Here is a 12758-nt window from a genome sequence, read left to right on the forward strand (position 1 = left end):
CTGCAGCTTTAAACATAGCAGTTTCAGAGAAACTGCTATATTTCACTGCGGGTTAATCCAGCCTCTAGTGGCTGTCTCAGGGACCTAATGACCTGTTTTCCTGGCACTATAGTGGTCCTTTAACTCAGATCAAGCCATGATTAGAATTGGTTACTACGTATTTAGGATCCATACATAATGCATTCTTGGCTGAATCAAAACATTGTGAATATTGATTTGTCAGTCCCACCTCCATGGCCGAGATCATCAATCTTGATGATCTCAGCCAATCCAATGCTTTCCCATAGGAAAGAATTGGGAAGCTATTGTGCATGCACGGCAAAACGTTGCACTGCACCAATCATAATCTCCTCAAATAGATGCATCTCTTGGGAGAGGCTGAACGTAGGTACTGGGAAGCATGCAGAGGTGTTACTAGTCACCAATTTAAACACTGTCTTGCAAGGACTGACTATAGACACCAGAAACACTACATTAAGCTATAGTGTTCTTTTAAGAATGCTGTATTTGCAGCAAAACTTCTGTTGACATATCTGTACATTTGGTAGCATTTAGTGCAACTTGCCTGTTAACCGCTAATTTTGTTGACTTGTGATACAAATAAACTTCTGATTCAGACGTGGTTTTTTGATGCTTTAGAGATTCATTTTTTTATATGTTTTGTGATGTTGACCACAAACGTTGCAAACTCTTGGTTATTTAAAAACTTTTACATTTGTTTCTGTATTTTAACAGCATATTATAAACTTGAATCTTCTTGCTTTGGGTAACCCTTAATTGGACACTTTGAGCACCATAACCACTTCAATGTTATTTAGTGGTTATGATGCCAGGCACCGTCCTGTGGTTTATTGTCAAACTGTTAAAGAATGGTACCCGCAGTCCTTTCTGTCTGAGGTGGTATGGTAATGCAGAAGTTTATACTTCCAAATGATCACACCAGTTCCGACCAGAAGGACAATGAGCACTTGACTGATAGACATGTAAGTTTCAAACTTTTCTCCAATGTTTTGGCCCTTTACTGTTCGTCAGTGCCACAGACTCCTGAATGAACTATTCAGGGTTAAAGGGACACTATAGTCACCAAAACAACTTTAGCTTGATGTAGCAGTTTTGGTGTATAGATTATGCCCCTGCAGTCTTACTGCTCAATTATCTGCCACTTAGCTGTTAAATCACTTTGTTTATGCACTCTAGTCACACCTCCCTGCATGTGACTTGTACAGCCTTCCTAAACACTCTATTTAATTTAGTATTTCTTATCTCCTGCTCTGTTAAAGGGACACTCCAGGCACCCAGACCACTTCTGCCCATTGGAGTGGTCTGGGTGCCAACTCCCACTACTCTTAACCCTGCAACTGTAATTATTGCAGTTTTTTATAAACTGCAATAATTACCTTGCAGGGTTAACTCCACCTCTAGACAGCCACTAGAGGGGACTTCCTGGATCATAGCGCAGGAAACCTGTGCTAGAGCTTCGCTGGATATCCTCACGCTGTGTGAGGACCTCCAGCGTTGCTCATTTCCCCATAGGAAAGCATTGAAATGCATTTCCAATGCTTTCCTATGGGGAGCGCTAATGCGCATGCGTGGCATTGCTGCGCATGCGCATTAGGTCTCCCCAGCCGGTGGGCAGGATCAGTCTCACCCACCGGCCGACGCAGTCACTAGGAGGAGCGGCAGCGGAGGAAGAAGCAGCGACGTGGGACATCGTCGCTGCCTCTGGTAAGTTACTGAAGGGGTTTTCACCCCTTCAGCAACCAGGGATGGGGGGAGTGGGAGGGAGAGGGAACCTGCAGTGAATACTTTTTCCTGGCACTGGAGTTTCCCTTTAATAGCTTTCTAGACCCTGCAGAAGCCTATTGTGTGTGATTAAAGCTCAATATACAGAGCAGGAGATAAAAACCTTTACAGTAAGTTGCATCTGATTGAAAATAAAACCATTTTTTTTTCATTCAGGCTATGTCTGTCACAGCCAGGGGAGGTGTGGCTAGGCCTGCTTAAACAGATACAAACGTGATTTATCTCCTAAATGAACGTGAATTGAGCAGTGAAACTGCAGGGGCATGATCTATGCACCAAAACTGCTTCATTAAGCGAACATTGTTTTGGTGACTTTAGTGTCCCTTTAATAGAAAATTGTACTCAAATGTATGTATTTATACATTATTTAAGATTTAACAGACACAAAAATAGTATTTAATGTGAATGTATTTTTAATTATTATTATTATTATTATTTTTTTTTTTTTTATTAAACAGTGACCTTGATCAGCAATACATAAACTATGCTTTCAGGTATGTATAATATACTTAGTTTTACATTAAATTTGTTGTGGTTGGAATATCGAGATGAACCACATTTTCAATTTATTACAAAATGCTTTATGTAATACTGTTCAATAAAATGACCTTTTTGTTCTTGTGCCAAAGTATTGCGCTGTGTTGCCAGATTCTGGGCTCCCCACAAATCAGACATTTGCTATTTCAATTTCATACAGAGAAGGAAAAAAACACACACATGAAAATCATTAAAATTACATTAGGAAGTAAAAAAGAAAAGTTTCCATTTTGGAGAAATCTTTTGAAGCAGGTACAATATTCAAGTTAAAGTCCATGTTTTAAAATGCACATTTTTCTACACTTTAAAAAAGGCAATTAAAGATAAATTAATTTTTTAATATTTAAACGTTATATTCCCAAGTTCCAAAAATTCTACCTCTTCTGCAAAATTTGCAGCTAAGCTTATCCACCCTCATTTTGCCCAGCACTAACATCCTTGTTTATGCCTGGAGTGTCCAATCAAATTCATCTCACAGAGCGTGATTGTAGACACAGTGAACACGTTTGGAATCAATATAAATATGCATTATTAAATAATTAAAAGAATTACGTATTTCATAAATCAAACACCCACACTGTGGTGGAACAAGCCACAAGTCTGTGGGCTTGAAATAATTGTTGTTTCTTCCTGTGAAGGTTTATTTATTTTTTCTTTCTTTGTTTATCTAGTTTGCAATTAACACAATAAGGCTGCTTTGGAAATAGTTGGCAATTAACAGAATAGGAGATTAGAACTTCTAAAATAAACACACTCTGCACATATAGTTTTAAAAATGAACACTTCTTATTCAGTAAGTATGTAGGGAAATCACAGTGAGGAGAGGTGTGGTTAGAGAAGTGTGAAACCAGGGGCATGATCTATACACCAAAACCACTTCATTAAGCAAGGAAATACACGGTTATGGGCTGTTGCTACACTAAAGTCTTTAAAGGAACACTATAGGCACCCAGACATCTTCGTCTCAATGTAGTGTGCGGGTGTGTATTTTTATATTATATTACATACACACTTAGATTTTTTTTTTCGTGCAACCAAACTAACATTTATCTACCCACTTAAGATTTATTAAAAGTACATTCCACAGCTTGTTTCATTTTTGATCATTATTCCGATACTGCCAGGCTTTAGCTTGCTCTACCCTGACTATTGACTTTTGTGTAGGCAGAGCTTCCCACTGTCACACTTCATATTAATAACCTGCAAAAAGTCATAAATATTAGTATTTTGTAAGTCTTTTTATACCCTCTGTGGATTTCAGCTAGAAGTCTTATAATAAATCCAATATGGTTAATGGAGACTTCATTTTCCACCTCATTAGTGCCCACCCCCCCCTTAATCACTGTCCCCCACATTTTTTATTTTTTATTTTTACCGTGCATCTTGGTTTCATCCTGTTTTACTTGTTTAGATGTCTTCACTGACAGTAAGTGTGGTAGACACGTGCAAGTTAACATCCAAACCACTCTTTAAATAAAAAATAAAAAGTACACCATTAAAATAATAGACCGTTGATTTTATTTCCATATTTCCTGCTAAGCATAAAGTACTGATGGAGTTTTCCGTGTCCAGTGTTCTCAAAAGCCAGATCCTTTCAAGTCTGCTTTAAAATGACTTAACATATATGTTTTCTTAAAACCCTGATTCCTTTCTGTAAAGAAAACAAATGCAGTTCTCCTCCCAGAAAATTATATGATTGGCCCCATCGAAGAAGTGAGTTATGAGGTGATATCACAGTCCTGTAATGAATATGCTAGCATTTCAACTTTATAGAAGACTGGCTTTTTGTTTGACAAAAGCCACAGGAATCTGGTTAATGTTACAGTAATGAAAATAAAGACACTGGTGATGATTTCTTTTCGGTTGAAATTTTCTGCAAGAATGTATTTGCTTTATTTATTACAACTTTTTAATTATGCTGGTTGTTAAAAATGTTTGCAACACTTTCTCAGCTTATCTTGTTTTCTGACTAGCATACATGTAAGTGGGGGATGGATGGAGAAGAAGGGTGAATTAATGACAAACTTGGCTTCCTAAATGCTTTTGAACAATGTGCAGTCTGACTGTGCATACTAGTAATGTAGCTTAGAACATCTGGTAAGCAATGGTTAGCAATCACTAGCCTCGACCAAGCCTTAATCTCGCTCTCCTTTTGTCCTAGCATATTTGCTTTAAACTAAACAAGCATCGTACAAATGAAATAATGTTGCAAAGTCTGTTTGTAGACCTCTCACACATTGTCCTTTTTACCTTTCAGTGTTGTCCTGTTGGCTTTCGCCTCTCATCCAACAGGTGAGTTCTGTGTGGAACTGCCCATCTCCTAAACTGAATGTTGGGGGCCCTAAAATAAAAAATAAGGGGGGGACGTACTGCCCCCCCCGGCCCCCACCCCTGTGCGGCGGGTGGGGGCCCTAAAATTATCAATAAGGGGGGACCTATTGCCCCCCCCCTGGCCCCCACCCCTGTGCGGCGGGTGGGGGCCTTAAAATAAAAAATAAGGGGGGGACATACTGCCCCCCCCGGCCCCCACCCCTGAGCGGTGGGTGGGGGCCCTAAAATTCACAATAGGGAGGGGACCTACTGCCCCCACCCCTGAGCGGTGGGTGGGGGCCCTAAAATTATCAATAGGGGGGGACCTATTGTCCCCCCCCCGGCCCCCACCCCTGAGCGGTGGGTGGGGGCCCTAAATACAAAGGGGGTGGGGACCCTAGTTAACCCTCTCCCCCCCCCCCCCCAAAAAAAAACTTATCTCCCTACCTACCCCCCTCACCCTTAAAATAATGAGGGGGGACCCTTTAACTAAAAACCTGTAAAGAAAAAAAAAATAAGATAAAAACAGTCTGCGCGGAGCCCTCCATGGGTGAAGATGGATTATTTTTTTTGCGCTCAGGTTTTTTTTTTTATTGCGTCGGTTATTATGGATTTTTATTTGGCCTTTTTTGGGGCTGAAGAAAGAAGATTTTAGAAGAAAGAAAACATCGAATGGTAAGTTGTTTTTATCTTATTTTTTTTTTCTTTACAGGTTTTTAGTTAAAGGGTCCCCCCTCATTATTTTTAGGGTGAGGGGGGTAGGTAGGGAGATAAGTTTTTTTTTTGGGGGGGGGGGAGGAGAGGGTTAACTAGGGTCCCCACCCCCTTTGTATTTAGGGCCCCCACCCACCGCTCAGGGGTGGGGGCCGGGGGGGATCCCCCCTATTGTGAATTTTAGGGCCCCCACCCACCGCTCAGGGGTGGGGGCCGGGGGGGGCAGTATGTCCCCCCCTTATTTTTTATTTTAAGGCCCCCACCCGCCGCACAGGGGTGGGGGCCGGGGGGGGGGCAATAGGTCCCCCCTTATTGATAATTTTAGGGCCCCCACCCGCCGCACAGGGGTGGGGGCCGGGGGGGGGCAGTACGTCCCCCCCTTATTTTTTATTTTAAGGCCCCCACCCACCGCACAGGGGTGGGGGCCGGGGGGGGGACAATAGGTCCCCCCTTATTGATAATTTTAGGGCCCCCACCCGCCGCACAGGGGTGGGGGCCGGGGGGGCAGTATGTGCCACCCTTATTTTTAGGGCCCCCACCCACCGCTCAGGGGTGGGGGCCGGGGGGGGGGGGGGGGAAGGAGAGTAGGTGTCTCCCCCCCCCCCCCCCCTTCAACCACTATTGTGGCCAGACAGCATCCCTGTGGGTTCGGGCTTCAGCTGTCAGCTGAAGCCACGCCCACAGCAGTGCTGACAGGCTGTCAGCACACAAAGCGCGTTCACAGTGCTTTGTGTGCTGATAGCCCGTCTGATGCATTCACCCAGAATGCATCGGACGAGAGGCCTTTTTAGGGCCTCTGAACTCGGAAGTCCCTCTGGTGGCCGTCTGACTGCAACAAGAGGTGTTCCAAGCTTCCAATGTAAACACTGCATTTTCTCAGAAAATACAGTGCTTACAAGAAAAAGGCTCCGGGTAGCTGTAGCACTCACCTAAACAACCTCATTAAGCTGAAGTTGTTCAGGTGACTATAGTGTCCCTTTAAGTCTATAAGGATGGTGCCTCTCTGAGCACGGTACAGATTTCCAGAAGGTAGGGGCAGCTTACTGAAGTGAACAAGAGGGTGTCAGGAAGTCTTTCAGGTACTGTGGGCCTTGATTATTTAAGACAGCATTTCCCAATTGGTGTTTTCCATGAGAACACAAATTGGGTTCCACCAAAATTTCGTGATACAAAATGGCTTCCACGATAATTGAGGCAGACGGCGAGGGAGCTGAGCAGAGGAGAGTGCTTCCTCACCGCCTGCCTCAATTATCGCGGCACGCACAGCAGTGATGCTGGAGCCAGAATATGACATCATTCCGGCATCACTAAGAGGCGTGCGGGGGGAGCTGAGCAGGAAGATCACTGCTCCCTCGCCACCCGCACACCAGCCGCTCAGCTCAGCAGCCCCACTGGACCCCAGGGACTGCACGCCAGCCACTCAGCCCAGCAGCCCCACTGGACCCCAGGGACTGCACGCCAGCTGCTCAGCCCAGCAGCCTCACTGGACCCCAGGGAAATAGAGACTCCATGCCAGCTCTCCCAAAGGTAGGGAGGCTGGGTGGAGTGAAATTTAAAAAAATAAATAAATTGTGTGTGTGTCTGTTAAGGAATTTGTATGTGTGTTTGTCAGTGAGTGTGTGTGCACTTGTCAGTGAGAGTGTATATGTGTTTGTATGTGTGTCTGTCAGTGAGAGTGTGTGTGTATGAGTGTGTATATCTGTGTGTCAAGGTTTGTGTATGTGTCACTCTGTGTATCTGAGTGTGTGTGTATATCAGTATGTGTGTGTATATGTCAATGTGTATATCTGAGTGTGTGTATATGTCACTCTGTGTGTGTGTGTGTGTGTGTATTTGTGAGTCAAGAGCCAAGTCAAGATGTGTGTCTGTATGTCAGTGTGTGTGTATCTGTGTGTCAGATACACACTGGCACACTATGTCAAAGGGTTCCACCGGAAAAATTAATTAAAAGGTCAGCAGGCTAATTTTAAAATATGTTTAATTGTAAGCCAGTGCAGGGAGTGGAAACCAGGTGTTATGCAGCAGAAGTGAGTTTGATTGGTCAGTAGTCTGGCTGCTGCATTTTGTACAGTCTGAAGGCGATGGTGTTCTTTTTCTGGGAGGCCCAAGTAAAGTGCATTGCAGTAATCTAGCCGAGAGGATATAAATGCATGGATTAATGTTGGCATATCATCAAATAACTGTTGTATCCTGGCTATGTTTTTCAGATAAAACTATGCAGATTTTATTACAGAGAATATCTGCTGTTTAAATGATAGTCTAGAGTCAATCAGCACTCCAAGGTTTCGTACCTCTGATGAACTAATGAGTTCAGAGCCTCCAGGCCAGTTGAGTGATCATGGGATATTTTTGTTGCCTGGGGTTCCCTCACCAAGAGTAACTCTGTTTTGTCCAGGTTCACTTAGAGATATCGGGGCTCTACTCCAGCGGCAGGCCAAGAATAAAATGGCGGCTTTAGATGAATGTGCGACCCCTGCTGAACCTCGGATGCATGATGATCCTCCTCTGCAGCCTTTAACACAGGTTCCTCCTCTGCTGCTTCATGTAGTATAGATTTAGCAGCTCTGGCCACCAAAAAAGATATTGCAAATATGCTTACAGATTTCAAAAAAACTGCAAGCAGCCGATGTGGAACTAGTTAGGGCAGAGGTGCAGATGACTACAGATAGGCTCCGTGTCTCCTTGATATAAGATGATATGTCTGTCATCAGGGACTTAATCCATTTTTTTGTCAATCTTTGTTTTCATTGAGGCATATGGTAAAACGATACAGAAAATAAGCAAGGAGAAAATGCACTTGGAGCGCTCTGGTTGGTTTAAGCCAACCAATCAAAGTGCTCTGAGAGGTAAATGAAGGGACTGACCAGTAAGTCTTTACATTTACTGTCACAGCACTCTGATTGGTTGGCTTGGTTCCCCCCCCAACCCCCCCATTGTATTTTAGTGGCCCCACCCACCGCTGATGGTTGGGGGCCAAGGGTGATCCTATGTCCCCCCTTTTATTTGCATAGCCCCCACTCGAAGGGCACCGGTGGGGGCTGTGGTGGACACTATGCCCCCTGCTAGTTAATAAATGCCTAGATGCCCTACCATGGGTGCACTTGTTGGAAGGTGGGGGGGGGAGGGGGGTTACAAACTGTTTAGTATACATGCCCCTACTTGCGGCATAGCGAGTAGGGACATTTGGGAGATTCAATCTCCCTTATGCTAATATGGGGGTCATATTGGCCCCTAATAGAGTAAGTGAGAACATGGGGGGGGGGGGACTTAGGAAGGGGCAGGGAGCACAGTACCCTGATGCTTCTATCTTTACATATGTTTACGCCGGTAGCTCCCTCCTTGTAATAAACTAAATGAACACCGATATATGGTGTTTGTTTGTCTGAAATTGCTATTCATTCCTTTGTCTTTCTGACAAATTAATGAATAGACGAAGTGTTTAATCAAGTGTTTAACTGGGCATGCGCTGGAATTTCACAGCGCTATCTAGTGTGGGCAGATGACTTAATCTACCCACACAAAGATGGCGGCACCTAGGTACGGGCCAAAATAAAGATAAAAAAATAGGTAATGGGGGGGGGGGGGGGGGGCTTAGGGGCATTTGAGGGTAACTAGGGTTGCAATTAGATGTAGTGGAGTCGGGAGGGAGGTTAAACAGAAACCAAATTGGATTCAGCCATGACAGTGCCGCTTTAAGGAAAGGAAAATCAAACTAAATAAACAAACACAACAGGGCCGCTTTATTTAGCTGGCTCATTTTGCAGATCTCTACATGTCAAATTTTTGTTTACATCCCCTTACCGAGACTCGATTCATGTCTGTTCACTGTGTCAGGTTCTTTGATGTTATATTTGCAGTATTTTGTAAACTAAGCTGAATTAAATCAGGACATAAATAATGTACAGCATGGCATAGAATCAAAAGCTGCATTTTCATGACAGCATGTTACAAATACTTATTGAATATAGCAGATGTAAAAGTAAAATGATTTTATTAGGTTTTATTGTGGCACTCTCTTATCTCACCCATTTTATTTCGAAATGTAGGTTTACTGCTAAATATTTATTTATTAAAGGTTTCACAAGGAAGCATTAATTGAGATTACTCTTGTTTTCAAGTATGTTTGGTGAACTTATGCAAATACAATGTAGCACGTATAGGAGCCATATGCAATATACATTATCAATGATTGCAGTTACAGTGTAATACAGGCTCATCAAGTTCAGCCTTTTACATGTCTGTATTACTGCTGTTGATCCAAAAGAAAGTGAAAACACCAATTTGAAACAATTTTCTAAATGTCCAGAAAGCTCATTTTTTAGCAATGTCATTAATATTTTTAGGAATGTCATTAAAGGGACACTCCACTGCCCAAATACGAAATAAATAAAACTCACTGTTTAGTAGATCTAGCCCAAATGAAAACTTGCATGCATTTAATTATGCATTTTTTTTTCATTGGGTTTATATGTAAAAATTAGCTTCAAAAACCTTGTCTGCAGCTTTTGCAAAGACTCCCTTCTAATTCTGTCCAGACTTTGTGTCTGTCCAATCATAGACTTCCCAATGCAGCTCAATGAGAAGTATTTGCAAGGTATGTACTCTGAGCAATTGCTGCCTCTTGAGTTTATCTCCAGAGAGAGAACCAAACCAGGAAGTAACACGACCTGCTTTCTGCTTGAAAGCCAAGGGGGTGTTACCAGATTAATTTATAAAAGTATAAATTTATATTGAAATCTGCATTTTTTTTTTTGTAAAATGAAAAAAGAGGATACACTCTTCACACATAAAGCTTTTCAGCAAGGTAAAGTACTTTAGGGGTCTGGAGTGTTCCTTTAATACATTTGGATATCCAAAGAGAATTGAGTTGGAATCACTGCCAAATTAGGCTCTGCTATATAACTTTTATGGAAGTTCTGCAGCTGCTGATTATTTTTCTTTGTTTTTTTTTTATATTTGTTTACTTTAAAAAAATATTCCAAGCACCATAGCCTGTACTGATAACCGTTTTAGAATAATTTGACATCTTGCCTGGTGCAGCTCCCCGATACAGCCTTCTGCAAGCTGGGAGCTCTCTTTCTGTGCTAAGCCAAGCAGAGGAGGACTTTGCGTCATCTGATCACTCTCAGTCAACGAGCTATCATCTAATGAGCACGCACTGCTCTATATGGCTTAGCTCAGGAGAATGTGCCTGGAGGACCCTGGGTAATAAATCAAACCTAAAATGGTTTGACAACTTGGATCCAGTGCCAAGCTGTTATATAACATGGCATCCTGGCACTCTCTCTTAATAACCCACACAGAGGAAGAGTGGGAGGCAGGTCAGTCAGAGATCTGTATCCTCGAGATGGTCCTGTTCCCCCATTGTCCTCTTCCTCCACTTCCAGAAGATGTAGTTTTTATTTTGTAGTGCTTATCTTGGGGTTTAACAGAGGTTTGTCTTATTTCCATTAAGTCTGTTTGTCTTCCACAGGTGACTTGCTGAGTGCTTTGGAGTTTCCATTTCTCTATTTCTACAGGTTTCACAGTGGCTGCTGTGCTAGGTAATTGTAATGTGCTTTTTTTATTTTTTATTTTTTTTATTATATCAATACGAAGAACCACATTTTGGATGTGCTAGCATGCTAGCTATTGTATTAGATTAATTATAGAGAGAGAAAAATGTACTCTTTCTATCGAGCAATCTTAATACTGTGTGTTAAAACTATCACTTTGAAGCAAGTGGCACATTCTAAGCGCTTCTGAAAGCTATCAAGGAACACTCCCACCCCATTAGAACATAATTTCAAAGAAATTGTTATGGTGGCAGGAGTTTGTGTGCATCGTCTTTCCCTGAGGAGTTAAACTGTTTTGGAGACGTTTAAAGCGACTTTAAAGGGACACTCCGGGCACCCAGACCACTTCTGCCCATTGGAGTGGTCTGGGTGCCAACTCCCACTAGTCTACTAGACAGCCACTAGAGGGCACTTTCCGTGTTTATAGCACATGAAAAGTGTGCTATAGCGTCGCTGGACGTCCTCATGCTATGTGAGGACCTCCAGCGTCTCTGAAATCCGCATAGGAAAGCATTGAAAGCGTTTTCAGCAATGCTTTCCTATGCATTAGGTCTCCCCCGCCGGCGGCAGCGCATGCTCAATAGGTTTGCCCCGCCGGATAACGTTGGCGGGGGAGGAGTGTGGGCAGACCCTGATCCAGCGGCGCTCGATACAGGTAAGTCACTGAAGGGGTTTTAACCCCTTCAGCAACTTGGGATGGGGGTGGGAGGGAGAGGTAACCTGCAGTGCCAGGAAAACGGTTTGTTTTCCTGGCACTGGAGAGTCCCTTTAAACTTTTCCAAAACAGTTTAACTCCTAAGGGAAAGTTGGTTCTTTGACACCCATCAGCTCTTCGTCCTTCCTCTGTACTAGCACATTCTATTACACGCTGTTCAAGGCCAGAGATAGATGGAGAGCATCAGCTGAGGTTCTTGCCCTATCTGCAAGACAAGCCTTGATGGAGTGTATGGAGGCTGGAGTAAGGACAGAGGAGACGGAGAGAACAGACAACCAGGGAACCAACTTTGGGATCTAAACTGTTTCAATTCGGTTTAACCCCTAAAGCTAAGACGTAGCCCAGTAGCTCCAGTTCACTTTACAACTTCATTGAGATGTATGCAAGGCTGGTTTGGCTTAGTCTGTCGTTCATTGTATAATAAAAATATCCCATGATTTGCTGTATGTCCTGTGTACCCACCAGGATTAATGGGAATAACATACCAGTGCAAAGGTTGTATGTAGTTGTATATTATAATCAAATGATTGTCTGGTCCCTCTAGTTTTAACCCTGCAGCTGAAAACATACCAGTTTCAGAGAAACTGCTATGTTTCACTGAGTTTTAATCCAGCCTCTAGTGGCTGTCTCATTGACAGCCGCTAGAGGCACTTCCGCGATTCTCTCTGTGAAAATCACAGTGAAAATACGCTGGACTTCCATAGGAAAGCATTGAGTAATGCTTTCCTATTAGCGGTTTGAATGCGCTAACCCCTTCAGCCTAGCGGGAGGGGGGCCCTGAGGTTGGAGGGGACCTAATGACCCTATAGTGCCAGGAAAACGAGTTTGTTTTCCTGGAACTATAGTGGACCTTTAAGTCTAATATAGCACGATAATTATTATTGGTTATACATTGGTCTCTATTTCTCTATTCTTTTTAGTGGGATTTTGGGATTCCTATTAATGTTAATGTCTGTAAAGTTAAGGAGCAGTCTCTCTTCTGGACATCATACCTCTTGGAGCTTCCTTGCTAAGGTAAGAGACATTGAAATGCTAAGTGATTAGTAATGTGGAAAACTGTTGCTCCAACAGAAGTGTCTCAAACCGTGACAAGACTGTTGTCTATCCTATTGAATAAAACATAT

The 12758-nt window shown here is 43.0% G+C and overlaps 2 protein-coding genes across 2 annotated transcripts in view; one reads left to right on the forward strand and one right to left on the reverse strand.

Moving 5' to 3' along the window:
* Positions 1-12758, reverse strand: part of RMC1 (regulator of MON1-CCZ1) — a 359458-nt gene that overhangs the window by 173485 nt on the left and 173215 nt on the right. The gene's annotated exons all lie outside the window — the stretch shown is intronic.
* The window catches only part of TMEM241 (transmembrane protein 241), a 101333-nt gene that overhangs the window by 46290 nt on the left and 42285 nt on the right, over positions 1-12758 (forward strand). Inside the window, exons 10-13 of the mRNA XM_063451481.1 lie at positions 2262-2297; positions 4598-4632; positions 10838-10907; positions 12555-12648. Coding sequence (XP_063307551.1) covers positions 2262-2297; positions 4598-4632; positions 10838-10907; positions 12555-12648 — 235 coding nt within the window. The remainder of the gene's footprint in view (positions 1-2261; positions 2298-4597; positions 4633-10837; positions 10908-12554; positions 12649-12758) is intronic.

Source organism: Pelobates fuscus, chromosome 4 (genome assembly GCF_036172605.1).
Source record: "Pelobates fuscus isolate aPelFus1 chromosome 4, aPelFus1.pri, whole genome shotgun sequence".
Classification (NCBI taxonomy): domain Eukaryota; kingdom Metazoa; phylum Chordata; class Amphibia; order Anura; family Pelobatidae; genus Pelobates; species Pelobates fuscus.